The sequence below is a fragment of the Pseudopipra pipra genome, chromosome 6 (assembly GCF_036250125.1).
Source record: "Pseudopipra pipra isolate bDixPip1 chromosome 6, bDixPip1.hap1, whole genome shotgun sequence".
Taxonomy (NCBI): domain Eukaryota; kingdom Metazoa; phylum Chordata; class Aves; order Passeriformes; family Pipridae; genus Pseudopipra; species Pseudopipra pipra.
In genome coordinates, this window is record NC_087554.1 from 32,672,715 (window position 1) to 32,692,538 (window position 19,824).

At 40.0% G+C, this 19,824-nt stretch overlaps 2 protein-coding genes across 7 annotated transcripts in view; one reads left to right on the top strand and one right to left on the bottom strand.

Annotated features, from left to right (window-relative positions):
* The window catches only part of CHRM5 (cholinergic receptor muscarinic 5), a 63,129-nt gene that overhangs the window by 8,039 nt on the left and 35,266 nt on the right, over positions 1–19,824 (bottom strand). The window contains exon 2 of one of the 5 annotated variants that reach the window (XM_064658455.1): positions 6,041–6,860. The exons of the other annotated variants lie outside the window; for them this stretch is intronic. The gene's annotated coding sequence lies outside the window, so the exon portion shown is untranslated. The remainder of the gene's footprint in view (positions 1–6,040; positions 6,861–19,824) is intronic. 5 annotated transcript variants of the gene reach the window in all.
* AVEN (apoptosis and caspase activation inhibitor) overlaps positions 5,496–19,824 on the top strand; it is a 98,172-nt gene continuing 83,843 nt past the window's right edge. Inside the window, exon 1 of one of the 2 annotated variants that reach the window (XM_064658456.1) lies at positions 5,496–5,801. In XM_064658456.1, coding sequence (XP_064514526.1) covers positions 5,559–5,801 — 243 coding nt within the window. In that variant the 5' untranslated portion in view covers positions 5,496–5,558. The remainder of the gene's footprint in view (positions 5,802–19,824) is intronic. The other variant, XM_064658457.1, reaches the window with a different exon arrangement.

The following is a 19,824-nucleotide window of genomic DNA, read 5'->3' on the forward strand; positions in this document are numbered from 1 at the left end:
ATCATAAAAACACCTGTAAAGCAACCTATCAAATGATTTGTGTTCTCCTTTTGCATTTAGGTTATTCTTCCTACCATTGCGAAGATAACTAAAACCCACAAATGTACATCCTAAGACAATGTACTCTGACATTTTATGACATTTCAAAAAGCAATGTAACTATTGTTTGATAAGATAGTCAATCACACCAGCTCCTACATTTTGAATACCTTAGGAGACACTCTACATATTCTCGAAGACAGACATGTAAAGTTTTGCAGTGCAATAAGACAGTGAGTGACTGTGTTGTTTCCTACAGTACTATGTAGAAGGCATGTCAAGGTTTCAGAAATTATCTTTGGAAAATTTTGAAAAGTGACTAACAACAGAAAGAGAGCAAGAGAAAACTGAGGATGCATAGGGATTTAGGAACCACACTGCCATGGTGACAACAAGAAACAATTAGGTGTTAGAAGTGCTTGAGGCAATTGAAGGGGAATCTGAGCTAAGGAAGCAGGCAAGGTCAAGGAGATGTTTCTAGAAAAATAAGTCAGGCAAGAAAGATTCTTGTCTATCGAGAGATCTCAGGACAGAGGAGACTGACTGGGTTAGGTGTGGAAGTACAGTCTGGGTAGTTTGGTGAGTGAATGGTAGGGTTGAGGATAGAAAGGAGTAAACTGAAGAGGGAGAAGCAATAGATAACCATAGTGACAAAGAATGCAACAAAAGCAATTTAATACTTGCATTAGCAGCAAAAGGTGAAAACAGGACCACTCTATTAATGCATACGTTCCTCTGACATCCACTCCTTCCTACATTCCTCAGTGCTGTTTTCTTGTGCCAGTGAATACATTCCTGTATTAGGCAAAATTTCTTTCACAGATAACCTCTGGATTCTGAGCAATTCAATCACATCAGATGATGCTAATGACTTGCTTGATGCTTAGTCTTGCAAAACTGTAATTTTGGAATAGTCAAAGAGTATTTAGTTTTTAAAGTCAGAAATGAAAGAAAAATTATTAACAGGTTTTTCTGTTGGGCATATAGCTAGTGTAAAACTGGTAAGATGATCCCTTTTTTTAAAGCAGACACTGGTTCATCACTATTGAAGTCCAGCTCTAAGTCATTAGGATTCTCTCTGCATCAGATCTCTATTATATGGTCCTCCCTAACCATCCACACCACTTCTCCGTGTTTTCATCTTTCATCCTAACTCTCAGAAAGTCGTTATCTTTGGCCTTGGCAAGTAGCTTCTACAGCCTATCCCTTTCCCACATCTATCTTTTGTACCAAGTAGTTGGGTCCTGTCTCTCATCAGCTGAATACAAGCTTTTACAGCCGCTAGTTGAACTTTCAGAAAAGCATCTCACTTTCTTTCATTGTCCTCTTTGCCCAGGGAGGTGGTCGAGTCACTATCCCTGGAGGTGTTTAAGAGGCATCTGAACCTGGTGATATGGTTTAGTGGTTTAGGGGTTACAGTGGCAATGCTGTGTTGGTGGTTGGACTTGATGATCTTAAAGGTCTCTTCCAATCTTGATGATTCTATGATTCCTATTTGCTTTCTTTGTTTCCTTCAGTTTTGCCCCTGGTCTCCTAAGTATCCACAGAAGTTTATCTACTTTAATCTGTATCTTTCTACTTCAAACCCTACCTAATGATTATCTCTTGTTGTGATGAAACTGGATAATGGCAAGTTTCCTGATGTACCGAGACTTCTGCCTATCATGCTCCTCAAAATCATTCTCCTCCATCTGTGTGTCTGTCATCTCCTGTTTTATATTTAAATATTTGTGCATCTGTATTCTGTTTATACACAGCATATATTGAACCTAATTCAACAGGATTCTAGTTCATGTATAGGCCTTGCAAACTAGCAAAACTCATAGTATGTGCATGCTGACCATCTGTATGCTTGGCTCTCTCTCTCCAACCTGCAGAGCCAGTCTAGCAGCCAAGAATGCTGAAGTGCGACAGCAGTCCTAATGAGCCTTATACAAAGGAAGACATTCCATCCTGGTTCTGCATTCTGCAAAGACTTCCCCTAAGCCAGAGCTGCCCTGATGGCTGGCTGTGCTGGCTTTACAAATCTTTACACAACCTTGAAGAGTAGAAATTAATTTAGTGTGAAACAAAGGTATGTGGAGCAGCTGTATGGCTGTGATAGGTAGCTGAGCTCTGAGAGATGAATCTCTATCTCTGCTACCTCATGTGGCTTATGCTTCTTTTATTGTGGACAGTGAGCAGAGTTGTTCTGCACATTAAAAGTTCCGTGTGACAAAATTTTATGCATGGCAGAGTGGTAGTGGTTTTAGTGTGGCAATGTCAGGGGGTGTGAGGGCCATTTGCTTAGCAGAGGAAGGTGAGCCACAGGTGGAGCATGATGCCAAGGCAGGTGGGAGCTAAGACCTCACCAAAAAGCAGCACGGTGTGGAGAAGCACGTTTGGTTCTTGAGAAGTCTTGAGAAGTGACAGTGATGAGAGTAAGACATAGTCCAGTGATCGCACACCAAGTCTGTAGTGATGAGGAAGGTCCAAGAGCAATCCAGGAAGCCCAGCCAGCAGGTTTGAGACAGGATCTGAGTCAGGATCGAGGAGATAGGACACCAGCTGTAGATGTAGCTGCTGTGAGGGTCAGTGGTACAGCCTCGGCTTAAAAGCAGTTCCCAAGGGAAAGGAGAAGGAGGCTCTCATTTCTAGCTTTCTTCACAACAGGTCTTATCAGCAGTGCAGCTGACCTTTGATTCAGCCAGCTAAACTCTAACATAGCCAATGGTACTCCTAGAATGGAGCTGTGCTCCAGGCCTTGCAGCTAATGTACCTGAAACACTGTCAGGCTCATGAATTTTATGCAAGTTGCAAGACAGCAGCTAAGGCTAGAGATGGTCCTAAAAAGGCACCAGCTACAAATATCAAGCACATGGATAAACATATACTAACTTCTACATTTGCCTAACATCTGGGTTTGAGCAACTGCATAGGAGATTGTTTCAACTTTCTGCCTTTTCTTGCCAGAACATAACACTTTTCTCAGAGGAGGGAAGACAAGAAATTGTCTAGATGCTGTTGCCTGTAACGTTTTGTCTTTGCCATAGGTAGCAAGTGTCCCCCTCTTAGGTCACTTAGCTTCCCTAACATTAGGATTTAGGAAGAAAGACTGCTGAAACTATGCCATGTGGATTGCAGACTTCAGAGCAAAAGGAGAAGCAGAAGTTTTTGTTGTCCTGACACAATTGTTCTTGGTTTGAACTGACATGGGTGGCAGAAACACTGGTAATATGGTACAGAAACTACAATTAATTTCTTAATAAAAAGCAGTCTTGTTACCGTCACGCAAAGCCTTCCCTTCCTAACAGGCTATTTTACTGTGATGTCTATAAAAGCTGACAGTAGCTAAGCTACTAGTATGCAAAGATCTCTTCTTGACATTCTTGTCACCTCTTCATACTCTATAATCTTTTGTTTCATAGGTCTGTGTTAACACTTCATGGCATTACCTTTTGTCATCTGTTTGCGTATTACTCATGGCAATAGTGCCTGTGAGCAGGACTCCAGTGTGCTATGGTAACATAATTTATGTTAATTGTCTGTCTTAGAGATGATAATAATAGGGAGATCAAAATTAAATTACAAAATCAAAATGCATATGTACAGTATCATGACTTCGCTGTGTCTCATAATTACTGATGTATAATGTTCATGCTTATGAGTTGTAATGGTATTTGCTATTTGTTGCCAAATATTAATGATACTTTTTCAATCTATCTAATCAAGTGTTAATTAATGTGAGTTGTTAAATTTGTACATTTAGTCAGCTTCCAGTTATCTGGGGGCAGATTGTTCGTGTCACAGATTAATTGCACCACAGATGCAGGCACAGCTTGGGCTCTCCAGGTTTTATTATCTCTATCTCCTTCTGAGTCTGCCAGACCTGTGCTGGCTGCACGAGAATTGCTTGGATGTCTTTGCAACATGCTTGCCAGTGCTGCTCCCTGTTATTTTATTTATTCGCATGTACACTAAGCTAATTTACTGATTCGCTGCATGCCATGCCCCAGAACTGAGCAGCCCTTACCAAAGGTAGTAGTGCAGAGTAAGTACTGCCCACGATTTCAGAGAATGGGAGTTGTGGTCATATTTTGCTGGAAAGGCTACTGGGTTTAAAAACCTTCAAAACTAGATTGATGTTTTAATGTGTGTTGTCAAATGACAGTCTGCATGCTCAAGAGGGATCTGGCAAGCTGGTGTTAGGAAACTGGTGAACTTTCCCGAGGACACATGGGTGGCTACTTAGTTCAAGATGAGCAGAACAAACCAGCATGGCACAAAGCTGTTCCCGTGTCTCTGCTCTGCATCCTCAGAGGAGGACACTCCTCCAGTGGCTGTGGAGTCACCTCACGGGGTTCATGTAGTGCAACCTTCCGTGTAACATCCTGTCAGCCTGAGATCAGTTGCTTTTGTCCTCATTTGCTACAGAAAGCAAAGGTCTTGCATTTGGGTCACAACAACCCCATGCAATGTTACAGGCTGGTGGAAGAGTGGCTGGAAAGCTGCCCTGTGGAAAAGGAGCTGGAGATGCCGGTCAACAGCTGGCTGAACACGAACGACCCAGCAGTGTTCCCAGGTGGCCAAGAAGGCCAATGGCATCCTGGTTTGTATCAGCAATAGTTTGGCCAGCAGGACCAGGGCAGTGATTTTACCTCTGTACTTGGCACTGGTGAGGCTGCACCTCAAGTCCTATATTCAGTTCTGGGTCCCTCACTATGAGATAGACACTGAGGTGCTGGAGCGTGTCCAGGGATGGGAGAAAGAGCTGGTGAAGGGTCTGGAACAAAGGAAGAGCAGCTGAGGGAGCTGGGTTTGTCTAACCTGGAGAAAAGGAGGCTCGGGGGAGACCTTATGACTTTCTACAACTACCTGAAATGAGGTTGTAGCCAGGTGGGGCTCATTCTCCTTGCCCTGGTAGCAAGCAACAAGAGGAAATAGCCTCAACTTGCACCATAGGAGGGTTAGATTGGATATTAGTAAAACTTCTTCACCAAAAGGGTGGTCAAGGAGTGCAACAAGCTGCCCGGGAAAGTGGTTGAATCACCATCCCTGGAGGTATTTAGAAGATGTGTAGATGTGGTGCTAATGAACACGGTTTATTGGTGGACATGGCAGTGCTGGGTTAATGGTTGGACTCAGTGACATTAGAGGTCTTTTCCAACCTAAACAATTCCATGATTCATGCGGCTTTAGTTCACCATACTGTTTTCTAAACATTAAATACATATTTGCTGGAGTTCTTTATTTTTAATACATGTGGATTGCTCGTTGAGACCTCTAGAGGGTGCAGGGGCAGAGCATCGCGCGGCCACTGCCCGCGGCTGTCCCCGGGACGTGCGGGGCTGTCCCGGGAGGCGCGGGGCTGACAGTGAGTCCCTCGCCGGCGCTCCCGGCCCGGCCGCGCGCCAGCCACCGGCAGCGGGCGCTGCTGAGGTCGCGGACGCCGCCATTTCCCCGTGGCCCTGGCAAGTGGCCCCTTTCCGGCAGTGGGCGGGGCGGGCGCGGCGCCGCGGCCCGGGAGGCGCAGCCCGGCCATGCAGGCGGAGCGGGGCGGCAGCCGGGCCCGCAGGGAAGGGGTCCGGCACGGCCGGCGGCGGCCTAGTGGCGCGGCCGAGGCAGCAGCTGAAGGAAGCGGCCGGGACTGTCACGGTCCCGGAGGAGGCGGGGGCCGGGGAAGAGGCGGCGCTTACGGACAACGAGGAGGCGGGGGCCGGGGCAGGCGACAGCCCCGAGGTCGCGGGGCAGCGCCGCCGCCCAGCGCTCCCCAGCACCAGCGGGTAGGCGGGAGCAGAGCCCGCCCTCCGCGGGCGGTGGGGAGGCGGGGCTGGGCGCGGCGGGGCCGGGGCGGCCCTTGGGGTGGGGGCACAACCCTTCCCTCCCCTATTCCTCCCCTTCCCTCCCCTATTCCTCCCCTTCCCGAGGTGGAGCTGGGCTGGTAGCTCTTTCCCGCGGCCCTTCCCGGGAGTTTGGCAGGGTGGGGCAGTATTGCGGGGCGCGCTGGGACTGCGGGCGGTACCTCTCGGGCCAGCCCGGCGCCTGCAGGCGCGCTCTGCCCCCATCGTCCTGCCCTGGCACGGCTCAGCCAGCAGTAGTGCGCCTTGGTGCGGTATACACAGGAGTATTCTGGCCGAAATACGTTTATGATTTTGCGCTGATGGGATAAAAGTCTTGTTTGAAAAATGCATCAGAAAAAATGCATCTCTGTTTACAAATAGACGTGAAGAATTGCTGAACGTTTTTGGCATAGTCGATTTAATGGTTGTGCTCGGATGATCTTTGAGATCTTTTCTAACCTTAACGATTCTATAGTCAGAAGTCGAAATGAGCGTGTGTCTTGTCCAGCCTGTTTTACTGAGATCTTGCGTAATGGCTATCTGTGATTCACTGGAACACATATTTACCATTAGTACAAGTTAATGGTTGTGCTTTGACTAATTATAAAGTATTCTGGCAGATTAAAAGTAGCACAGACATACCAATGTGTACCACAACTACATCTGCAATGTCCTGTGGAAGTGCTAAAATGCTTTCTGCAACCTACCATGGTGTCAGATTTGTGCCTTTAAAACAGTTTCCATTAAAAATACTTTGACAGTACTACATCCAGATTGTCTCGCTTCCGTTAGCATTGTTGCAACATAGAAATCTTGATTGTAGAAATCTGGATTGGCAGACACATTATAATGATGCTTACTGATTGGTAGTGGCAGCACTGGGAGACCAGCTGCTACCCCATTTCCAGCATCGTGTTGATTAAATTCACTTTGACTGTTACAATGCCATGGCTTCAATTGACTCCAGCCAGTGTTTTATCTGTCTTAGAACTCCCATGGTTGCTGGAGGATTTAAAAAATATAAAATACTAATTTTGTCACTGTATTTAGATACATTTTAGCACTCATGTTTAAAAGTGAAACAATAGCTAAGATTTTCCCAGAACTCTACTAAAGGCTATTCAAGTGTAATGCTCTTCCTGCACTGGAGGGTTTGAATATTATGCATTGTATAGTCTCTTAGCACACCTGCCACAAATCTTGTGTTTAGCAGCTTGGATAGGATGGGCTCCCAGCAGTCCAGCCATACAGCAATGTGCCAGCCTGCAGCTGCTGGTTCTAGTGCTGCTGAGCCAGTCCCGTAATTTACCACTTCTGAAGCAGGGAGGACCTTCTTCTTTCATCTGTGTGGCCAGTTCTTGTCTGACAGGGAGTTACCACCTTTTACTGCCAGTTCCTTGGTGTTCTTTCTGTTCAGCAAGGTAACTTGTATTACCTGAGTGCACCACCTCAGTGAGGGGTGCTTGGTCCAGGTTGAGCAGTTTGTGTGAGAGAAGACCTCACTGTCTTTCAGTAACAGGGGGCAAATCTTTTGAAGTGGTGATGTGTGAATGGTAAACCTGGAAAGCTGGGTAATAATACAAGGAGTGTGATGGTCTTACCACATTCGCTTTCCTCACTGTGTACTGAGAAGCTGAAATCTTCTCTAAATTTTTTTTTTTTCCAGTGAAGTAGAAATTTGCATTAAATTGCATAATATTTTGGCAGCTATATTTCTTGGTCAATTGCATTCATTTAAAACCACTGTTGATCTTAAAGTTTTGTGGGTTTGGACATTTTAATTTAATTGTTCCTAAGCTTGTGTTTGAAGCTACAGGTGGACATTATTTCTGACCTGTACAACAGGGACATGAAAGTGTCATGGTGGCACATTCGGTTCTCAGTTTTGTGTGGACACATGAAGATGGAACACCACATTGTATGCTTTATGCTACTACAAGAGTCCTGTTATTCTTTGGTTTTAGTCATGGATAATCAGCTGGGTTACTTGCAAAGCCTGTGAAGACCCAGTACCTGCTGAGTCAGTTCTTCACACCTTGGCTGTGTGCTATTGTAGAAGGAGATCAGGGTGCTGTTTGTTTATAAATAATTGACCTCATACCCTGCATGGTACATACAGCTGTGGATCAGGATCTTAGAGATGAGTTTTCATGATTTCTGTCAGCTCTTAAGGAGGTGGCTCTCTGAGTAACTCCCAGCTCTGCACTTGAAACAAGATGCTGCCTCTCTCAAACATGGAATTGGTTTAGAAAACGTGAGGACAAGTGTTTTTATTCCTGGTTAAGAGGGAAAAGGATCTTCCACCTGCTATGTCTTTTTGTAACTAGTGTGCTTGTTGGTTTAACTGGCTTGATTACTGAAGATTTTGTGTCCTCCCTTCAAAAATGAGTTTGTCTAATTATGACCAGCTGGTTTACCAAATGGCAGATTTCTTTGTAGATCTGTCATCTTGAATAATTTTCTGTTGTTTCAGTCTGCTTTAGCTGCTCTGTGCTATGTTAAATGAATAAAACACGGTTACAATCACTCATTTTTAGTAAAATGTGGAATTATAATGCTTAAAGATCCAGTTGACATTGGCCCAATATAATCTCTCACTTTTAGTCTAACTCCTCTAACTTGCTCAGAATTTTACATACCGTCAGAATATTAGAATTGCTCTCTCTATGAGATACAACATATTAAAACAGAAACAACTTTCTGAAACTGTGGACATGACACTGGGTTTTATTTTGATGGTCCTTGACCACATTCTTTTGTGGGTTGTTTAAGGAGATTTTTCATTGTCCTTTATGTTTGCAATTTACGAAGTATTTTTTAAACTTTCTATTCAGTTATTTACTGAGTGTGCGTGTAATGACTGCTTCAGTGCAGGTGGAATTGGCAGGTCTGTTTCAATGTTCCTTTTCTGGTTTGGGGCACTGGTTGCAATAAATATTTTATTTTTAAAGAATGGAGGTTAACAGATGGGTTTTGGTGCAGTTTTTCTTAGGTATGGTTAGTTTCAAGATATCATGTTTATTTACTGTTTATTATATCTTCATTCTCGTGGGCCACGCACATACAGAACTGATCTAAGAGAACATCTAATGCTGTAAGCATTAGATAATTTTTTCCTAATGAGTATGAGCTAAGTCTTTACATTCTAAGCAACTGCAAAAAGCAGTTCACAGACACAGTAAAAAAAGCTTGCATTTTTCATATGCAGATATGTTTGATTTCCTTTGGAACACTGTAACACAACTTGTGCAGATAGAAGAAGAATAGATTTCTGGATCTTGAAGACAATAAATCTTTTGATATTTTAAATTAATGTTCTCAAAAGCAACTAAAAAACCCCTTACTTAAATTAATGTACATCAGTTTGTGAGTTGTACTTAATTACTAATGAGGTGTGAAGAGCTTCCCTTCTCAGGAGTTTATCTGCTGTGATGGTTCAGTGTCAAACTGGGGTTTGTTAAACAGAATTCTGCAAGGCTTCATTCTGTATCTGCTCATGTTCAGTGTTTCTATTAATAATTCTGAGAAAGATTAAAATATACAGTGTTAAAATTTGCAGATAGTGCTAAACTGGCAGGAGGGTGGAGCACAGAACACAGTCTCAACAAATGGGAGAAACAGCCTGCACTAAGGTGTAATTTAAGGTCAAATATTTTTTAAACTACATTTACATAGGAAAAATCTATAAAGGTGTGTGACTGATTAAGCCTCAATTTTATAGAAGGAAACCGTCAGTTTAATGGATGAGAAGGTATCGATTAGCAATGCAATCACACTGAAGAACTGGTTCTATTCTGGCAAGATTTGGACCAGCTGGGAAAGTTTAGAGGGAAGGAATGAAGAAAGGTATGAAGTCTTGAAGATATGACCTAGGAGGACAGGCTCAAAAACCTGGTTCTTTTTGGTTGGGTTTTTTTGTTTGGTTGGTTGTTTGGTTTTGTTTTGTTTTGTTTTGTTTTGTTTTTTTCTTTTTTTTCCCTCTATCTGGCAAAGAGGACACTTTGAACAGGGCTGTGTAGAAATGTTCCATTAAATAGAAAGGTTGCTGTAAACAGGTCCATTTTAGGCAGGACAAGAAGAAAAACATTGTTAAGAATCAGAAGGTTGAATTCAGGCCTTGAGAATAAAAATTGTGACTGAAAGGGTAGATAGCTTGTGTAATGGATTGTGTAGGAAGTACTTGGAGATCAGTACAGAAAAATATGTATGGTGAAGGTTACTGAGCCTACTCACTAGAGCTGATGTGTAACCACTTGTCACAGTCCTATTTACTTTTCTTTTATTTTTTCAAGGCTGTCTGTGCGATGGAAAAAGAGAAATGCTTTTTATACAGTGAAAGTTAATTTATTCTTTTCAGTTTCTAGACAACAGAGGAACCTGTTTTTCACAGTGCTGGGGACTGTAATGTTTTGTAATAATCCCTAATTGTTTAGTGTAGCATGGTTTAGTGATATTTATTGTTATTCCTTCGTTGTATTTTACCAACTTTCCTGCTAATTTAACCTGAGACACTTGTATCAAAAGCATCCCATTTCACAGGTGAACATGCAGCACCATTGCTGCATAGCACCTTCGTGTCTGACTCCGTTACTTCCTTGGAAAGAGCTTGAGTTTTTTTATATTTTGGATGGCTGTGCTTTTCTGTCCTTGCCTACTTAAGTGCTTTTGTTCCTCATTTTCCCCTCAAGTCTCTGGGGTAGTAATTTGGTAACTTTCAAACAGGTTATCCCAAATATTTTCTAGCTTAAAGAAAAAACTTTAGCAGCTGCGTATTTTGTTAATCATGTGAAACACAACTTTCCATCCTTCTCTTATTTAGATTTAATTACCCAATAAAATAGAGTGGATATTATTCAGATAAAATGAAATGGTAATATTTTGAATATTGGAGAAGAACTTCCCATCATATTTAACCGAAGATTTTAGAATTTCGAGTAGGACTAAAACTACACATTTAAGAATCCAGCCAGCCAGCCATCTGTCCATCCAGGGCGATGAACCAATGCTGTAAGAGACCAGTAGGTGGTGCAGGCAGCCCACCCGCTGGCTGCTCCCATGCTGGATGGCCCAGCCGCGCTTCCTTGAGCTTGGAAAGGGCCAGAATTACATGATGGAGAGTAAAGATGTGTGCATGTCACAGGCTGGCAATGTTTTTCTCATCTCATAGTGTTTCTCGAACGTACAGCGCAATGTGTGAAAGTCAAACGTGTGAATTATTAGGACTTGCTTCTGGGTATTTCTTCCAAACAGAACTCAGAAGTTACTTGTAGGAAGGGAACTCTGTAATTCTGAGCTAAAAATCTTGTTGTGCTACTGGGATAAGTGTTTGGTCCTAGAGAACATAATACAGGAGTTTGTTTGGATATATAAAGTGTAGGTAGTAGGTATTTCTGGTGAATAATAAATAAATTTGTAGAAGTGATGTAATTTGATTAAAAATTATTCCATGCAGTGCCGTGCTCTTTTCCTCACAAAAATAACTGGGTAGTTTCAGGAGCTCTGTTAAGAGTTCTCAGCCAGTCTAATAGTTCTGCACAGCCTTTGTAGCTGTCAGGTTTCCCTGTATTGTAAAGAAAAAAAAATTGCTGATTATTGTTTCAGTGGTGATGTAAAGCCTTATAAAAAGTATGGAGGAATATTTCTTACTCAGTTTCATAATCAGAGGATTTCAAGCCTGTGTGATTCAGTATTCTATGGTAAGGCATAGAGTAGGGTCCATTTCTCACTGTTCTTGTTCATGTATGCAATTCCTCAGTACTTTTATGTGGATACAGGGGGGTTGGGGTGGTTTATGGGTTTGTTTCTTTGTTTGTTTTATTTTTGTAAATAAGACTTTTAACTCTTCTGCAGGTAGACTTAGTAATACATCTTGCTGGTAAAACTCATAAATCTTCTGGAGTGTATAAGAAACTTGCCTCAAGCACCTATTTCTATTCCTGCTTCTCTTTTCCCTGAGGATAATTCTACAGTTACAGACTGTGCAATCTCTCTATTTAACCCTGGAATAGCTGGGATCTTTGCCTTGTAGAGAACAGAGTGATGATTCTGGGCCACAGCTCTTCCTAGGCAACTGCTCTGTCACTGACATGTTGGGAGGCCTTGATCTTTTTCTGATTGCCTGCCAAATTAAGGTTTTTGGTGTTTTGGTTGTTTTTTTTTTTGGGGGGGGTGGGTGTTTGGGTTTGGTTTGAGGGTTTTTTCCCCCCAGTATTCTGTTTCAGGCTGTATTATTCACATTATGCCGCATTGCTGACTTTACTGGCCTATTAAGTTCCTGTTAATTTGTAACAGATGCTCAAACGATCCCATCCTCCGTATTTCTTTTTCTTCCACTTCAACCTCATTGTTAGCAAGGATGTTAAAAGTCTCAGAGTAAAATGTTTTTGTAGAGGTAAAATTAAAAAAATGAATTGTGCTAATGAGAAAAATTAGTTCCTTCAGTATTTTTGTCTTAGTTTGAGTTACTGTCAAGGAAGATTTTTTGGTGCAAAATTGCCTCAAATTGTTTTCGCTCCTGATGGAGTCACAGCTGAGTGCTGTCTGTAGCTCAGCATCCACTGCAAAATAGATACAAAGTTCTCCTGCAGTTACTGGTCTGTATGCACCTAAGTCTGGCAACCAGTGCAAACTGTAGCACATAAAGGTGTAATAGGCACATAAAATCCTGGGATTGTAGTGTATCCCAACAGGTACAGCCCAGTCTTCCTTTAACTTATTGGGAGTTTAGATGTGTTTGCGCTTTCAGAAAGTTCTAAGTGACTCTTAGAGCTTCCTCACAGTAGTGTTAAGTTCAGGGTCAGAGCATCATTGTGTGGTAGCTCTTACTTTTTAAAATTATACTCTAGATCAACGGCAAAATAAAATTACATTTTAACATCTTGTTTTTTTTAAATATGGCATTAGGGCATTGAGGACCTTGGACAATGATTCTTCATTACCTTATGCTGCGTGTTGGACTTAGGGAAGCACATTCTTTAAGGCTACTTAGAAAAATATCTTTCAGAGGATTTCCCCCTCTACCCTCTTCCAAAAAAAGTTGAAGGTCAGTGAAGGAAGGGTGTCTGGGCTTCGAGTGGTGATCTCTAAAATGTCTGCAGTAATTTGCATTCAAATTTGATATACAAATAACAAAGGGGGTTTTTCGAGTGAATGCAAAGACAGATATTTGAAAACATCTGTGGTAGTATACCACTCTGGTGTAGTTATAAAACAATTTAATGAAGATGGTGTAGATACAAAACAACATCCTCTCAAGAGGCTGATACTCACAGAATAAACATGGAGATGCAATACACAGAAGTGAAGTTTTCATGAGCACAGGGTAAGTTTTGTTCTGTTCATATAGAATTATTTAAGCCTTGTTTAATGGTAGGCTTTTTACTGATGTTATGTGTAGATATGAATCATGTTTTTTCTTCAGCTGTAAATAGGTTTGAACATAAATTCTCAGGATCTAGACTTTTTCTTTTCTTATTTGAGATTGGTATTCTGCAAGTGCAGTGATGCTTTTCGGAGAGGAAACTTTGGTTATACTCTTTATCTACAAGTTACGTATCGTAGGGGACGATAGTTCACACCAGGTCGCAGTCACATAACTAATCTGTTTGAATTGCCCCTAACACGTTTTAAAAATCAAGGCAAGAGAAATACTTTTTGCTATTCAAGGCATTAAAACAGCTTCTAGAACCATACTTAGTGATCTTTGGAGCAGTCACAATTTTATGTAGAAACTTCAAGAATAAGTCTCTTTCTTGTGTACTTCATGAGATGTTTTTCCCTTTAGCTAGAGCACCATTCCTGTTAGGCAAAACATTGTTTTCAGAATAGGATGTCTCTCTTGGATAATTCTGTCTTTAGCTAACGCAGAGTGATGAGTTCCAGTATCCAACATTTATGAAGCAGTCTTAGGATTTCATCCCTCTTTCAAAAATTCTCATCCTGTACAATAAAGACTAAAAGCTTTTTTCTTCATGCTACCTGCTCTCTCAGCTGCCCTTTCTGCTAATTAAGCTTCTCTTTAGCTTTGGTGGATCTTTCTAAAGGTCACCAGTAGAGCAAACTAGTGAAGAGGATTACTCTTTGCAGGGATATTTTTTTTCTTTTCATGAAAGAACCTTTGTTGAGGCTCTTCCTTCCTTAGTCTAAAGGAAAAAAAAAAAAAAAGCTTTAGCTTTTTTCTTTTTCCCCCAAGCTGAAAAAGTGGTTTATAATAGAAACTTGAACTTTTACTCACAGAGCTCTGATGTCTAGGTGAGCAATAAAGAAATAAATTGTTGCTGTTTATGAGAAACAATGCTGAAAACTCACTGAAGGCTTACTACAAATTCGTCAATAGGTCACTATGCCAACATGAAAAGACTGTGAGCATACAAACGTGTCACCTCATCTCCATTAATACTTTTATAGAAATAATTTTTAACTTACTCTGGTATGTGTCATTGTAATGATGGAATAGATTTAATGTTTAGCACTACTATTTAATTTTATTAATATTGTTGACAAATCAGAAAGTGCAATACACAAAATATTAAATATCAAGGTTTTTTTTTTTAGTCTCTGTATTTCATTAGGTGTGGTCTGGAAAAAAAACAGAGCATAAAAACGAAAGGGTTTGCAAACATCTATACTGGCTCATTTAAGCTGGCTGCCAAGAATTGCAATTAAGTGACTTTTACAAATGCTAATTTTCTGTTGAATAATTGGAAGGGAAAAAAAATCTTATCTAAATTACAAGAAACCCTGAAGGAGAAGGTATAATGAAAAATAGTTTAATTATTTTCAGTGAGACAGCAAAACAGATTGATGAGTTTATCAATAACTGTTTATTTTCTTGTCTTATTGTATCCTTTATTAGCCACTGAAAATGCCATTTATGATGCAGGTAAAAAAGTCTCATAATAAGGTAGTGTGTTATTTTCAACTCCTTCTCAAAATATATAGCAAAATCATCTTTGCATCTACCAGTTCATGTTAGAAACAGCTTGTGTGTAATGTTACAGAGCCATTAGCACTGATGCTTTTTTGTAAAAAGGGAGGCAGTGGACACAGAGCCTTTTTTGGATACAGAGTACACAATGAAAAAGTTTCAGTCTGCAATGAGTAATGAGGCAAAAGATTTGGAGAATGTGGAAAAAAGGAACAAGTTCAAACTGTGATGTTTTCTTCCCAGTTTCAAATACAAAGTGCAGTCAAGTTTGTTTTTTTTTCACCTTTCAGCTAAGTGACCTGCCATTGAACTTGAAATAGTTTTTATCTGAATCTCCCTCAATTCCTTTTTTTCAGACCCTTTGTACTTTATGTAAAAACATGATACTGTCATAAAGAGAGCAGGAATGAAAGACAGAATGATGTGAAGTGTTACTTCTTTGTTTTTTCTTTTTTTCTTTTGTGTGCATGGTGATTAGGCATCTACAGGGCACACAGGCCACCAACTTCTTGAGTTCTCCTACTAGGAGGTACAATACAAAATAAAATAGGTCTGGCTGAGAAAACAGGTTAGATCTCACATGTTCTCATGGAAAGTGGGAGATGCAACTTGAAATGCATTCATGCAGAGAAGGGAATTGAACTTATTTCCACTTCTTGGATAAAATACTGTAGTTCTGCAGTAGCTGAATAAACATGGACTGTATTTACTTACACTGTCTCTTTGAGATGCTTTGTTTTGGCAATCCCCTCTCTTATGCCCCAGGCCCCATCGATTCTGAGGTCATTTCAGGACAAACAGAACTATTTTTGCTGGTTAAAGTTTTATATTTCTGTCGAAAGTGTACTGCTTTGAGACCAAGTGCATGTCACACTTTGGTGATAAAACGTTCTGCTTCTGGCTTACCTGAGTCAAAACAATGTGATGTCTCTACATCTTTTATTTGTGTTATATTGATATTTTTATATATAAACAGAAGCCACAAACATGTTCATCATTAATACTCAAATAGCAGTTGGAGAACATGCTGCTCTGGGAACTATACTACTACCTATACATCTTTGAGCTATACTGCTGAAAAAGCTTGAAAATGGGCTGTGTGGTGTGTTGCTGCCTTTTGTTTTGGAGGAGCATCATAGAGACACATTGTTGATAATACAGCTGTATTTTAAATGACAGTGCATATGGATTCGACACTCTCACCTTTGGAGGCAAACCCACCACAAATCAGATGTTTGGCAGTAATTTGCTGCATAACGGGACAACACATCGCATGGTGCCTGAGAGAATTCCAACTGATTTGTTCCTTTTTAGCTGAGTTTGTGCTAGGAAGGGGCTGACTTTTGTGAGGAAGTTGATAATGGAGGGTATAAGTGGCTGCTTTTTTTGCACCACTCAGATATACTGTCAGGGAAATGCTGCCTTGACTGTGAAGCAGGGATTGCAATGTCTTAAATTTGGAAGCATATCCTTGATGAATTACTGTTTTACTCATTTCCACTTTCCTCGCATCACTATGTTGACTGGTTTGCAGACATGTATGAAAATGGATCAGCCCATATGTTCCTCACATAATTGAAAAGACAGGGAGAAAGAAAGGGTTTGGTGTTTGTTTGTCAAGTGGGTAGTTAGTACTCTCTGTATGTTTTCTGGTTTTCCATCGTATAAAGAAAAACATTAATTGTAGTATTGGTCTAAGAAATGCTGTTTAAAACCCTGGGCATCAAGGATAGTATCTTTTTGGTGTAGAATTGCTGTAAGTGTGGTTAGTTGGTTAAGCGTGACTTGCTTCTTTTTATAATTGGTGTCATTCAATATATCTATATCCTGCCTCTTTTTTTCTTGGTATGTGGTTTTGCATTCAGCTTTATAGCTATGCATTTTGTTTGCCTGTCAGACAGTCTGCTTTTTATCCTTAGTGTCTTTTATATAACTTGTTCATTTGACTGTCTATTGGTCCTAAAAATTACCCCTGTTTGACCCTCCTTTCTGAAAATATTGTCAAACAAGGCAGTGTGTAACTCAAGTCTTACTGCTTCATCGTGCCACACCATAAATGTAATAATGCAACTTAATTTCAAAAATGCATAATGGCTGGACCTGCCAATTTGTTGATAGAAGGGTAGTAGAGATGTGATGTTTTTTGGTAGCATGTGAAATTATATTTGTGAAATGGCATTATATTAATAATGAAGAATGAAAATCTTAGGGGCTATGCTACTTACAATGTTGCAGACATAGTGAAAGGGAGGAGGAAAACAAAATGCTGTCCACTGGAATTTCTTGATATAGTATCTTTATAGGGTTTCAAATTGATAGGGTGTCTCCTTTTGGAGCTTTAATTTTCATTATCTCAATATTTATGTGTTTGCAATATGCTGTTATTATGTGATAGTTGTTCTGAAAAAGTGACAGGTGTTGGAGGTTTTAATTTAAATTCAAGATAGAATTTCCCACCATGAACCAAACATCAGTACTTGTATATAGAACCTCTAAAATGATGCCTTACACAGCTTAGTGACTATCTTGAAACCTTAACTGCAAAGGGGGACTAAAAGCCGTTCTGAAGTTTATGTTAAAAATTTAATCAATCAACATAAATATTTGTAACAAAGCATTTTTTTTTCTTAACTATGTGAGTTTGATGAAGAGCACCTCTATATCCACATGTCTTATGTGAAGCAGGAATAGTAATGGAGAATCTGTAAGTCTTTAGTGGAAAGACAAAACAAAATGTACTTTAGAAAAACAAGCTTAAGATTGCAGGAAATTAAAGCCAAGGATACAGTTTACCAGTACACTTAGCCAGTCTAGCAGATAACTGTTGCCAGACATGAAGGAAAAGACCTACTTCCCAGTTCCCATGTTTTATGACATGCTTTCAGCCTATTTGACCTTTATTTTTGCATGTCTGATTCTGCTGTGAATCGATAAAGGAACTTAAGCTGGCAGAAGGTTAGGAGTAGAAAAGAGGGGAAAATGATTGATTATGTTTCTGGCAGTTGGGGTATACAATTTCAAAGAATACTGTTCTGTTTGGTGTCTTTCAGAATTTTTTCATCTTTAATGCTGTGCCAATTGAAAATAGAACAGTGTGAGTGAATATCACTAAGCTATTTTCATGTTTTGAAATCCATAGAAAAATAATGTCTTACTCCTATGTGCTTTCTCTTTTACCAAATAGATGCATTTAAAAAACCCTAAACTTTTAACTTGTTACTATATATTATCAAACATTTTTCAATCTGAAGATAAGGAGTAGGTTTGTTGTTATTGAAATGTGAGTTTTGGAGGACTCCTTTCATTTGTAATATAGCACAGCAAGAAATCTTTCAAGAGGTTGTTTGGGGAGGGTTGTTTGTTTATTTTTTCTATTTTCACTGTGGTAAAAAGATGGATCTGTTGAGAAACTTTGTCACATATCTCTCCTTGCATGAGAAACCCTGAAGCTTCTTCAACATGTTGTTTTTGATCCTTGGTAGAGTCACTGGATTTGTGTTGGCTTTGTCCTAAAACTGTGTGCTTGTAGGGGTTATTGACTAAACATTAGACTTGTCAATATAGCTGAGATCTTCTCTAAACTTCGCTCTATAGAGCAGCCTTTGTTCCAAGTTTAAGAAATAACCTTTGTGAGTTAGGATCAAGACTCAATTTTGTCTCTGTTCTGCAGGTGGCTGCTTTGAATGAGCTTTTTACATAATTACTCATGCCTTTACTTCATCACTGATATGGTTGCAGAAGTACAAAGCTTTTCAATACGTCTCAGTTTATAACAGATACCTTTATTGAGAGAGACTGTCTTACCCAGTGACTCGTGAAGACCAGTAAAATAGCAATATCCTTCAAAAAGTCTCTTATTTAACTGTCAAGGTGGATATTTACCCTCAATACACTTTGATCCCATGATGTTACAGAATTCCTCATGTGTGTTCTTTACAAGTTATTGTTAAAGCTGTTAATATGACTGCCTTTGCAATTTTAGAAGTGCTAGAATAAAACAGCAAAATGAAATGCTAAGAATTAGGTATTCTATTGGAGGTTTTCAAGCCGTGAGTGGACAAAGCTACAACCTACCCAGTCTGATTTCAGTTTTGACCTTCTTTTGAGTAGGTGGTTGGACAAGATAACCTTTGCAATCCCTTTCAGCTTGGATTAGTCTACAACACTTTGCCATTAACACATAAGAATTGAATCAATTTCAGGATACAGTCAGTCTCTAGCGCAGCTCAGGGCACTTCTGCTTAGGAACAGCAGATTTGGAAAGAACAAATAACTTTCTCTAGAAGATTTCCTTAACCAATCTAGGATACTAAGTGTAATACAGCATTCACATATGTGGAGCCATATGTATGCCATATATAAAACTTCTGACTTTTGCCAAATACAGTCTATACATAGGAACAATCGGTAATCTTACTGAAAATGCTAAACCTTTGTGACAATATACTTTGTAAGGTTTTATTGAAACCTGTTATTTCTGTCAAGACAGAGGCTCCTATTTTGTTTGCACTCATATTTTTGACTGATGTTTGGAAGAAAAAAGTCAGCTTTTTAAAGTTACTGTAAATTTGAAGGTAATAAAGCTGCCAGGTTTTGTGCAGGTCCATGTGACAATTTTGTATAAATTGCTGGAGTTGCATAGCTACCAGTAACTTGCATATAATGATTTCCAGTGAATTAAAGAAAAAATATGGTTGATTTTCTGTTGATGGAAATGCATTAGCTTGACAAGTTTAGAAAATCAAAAGTCTCTTTATCTATAGACAGCAGCTGGACAAACTTCCTACAGACTCTTTGTTTGCAGCGTGGCTCAGCCTTGGTGAAGGAAGGCAAAGCATTACTCCTACAGTTAATGCAACTTGTTGATTCTTTACTGAGTTTTGCAATTAGTACAGAGTGAGTGCTGAATTTGTAATGATACTATTATCACAACATACCCCATCAAATATCCTTCAGTTTGGAGTTTTAATTTAGATGAGTAAAGTGAAATTTTAGCTAGTGGTTCCGTAGTTTGGGAAATTCTGTATCTAATGAGCAATG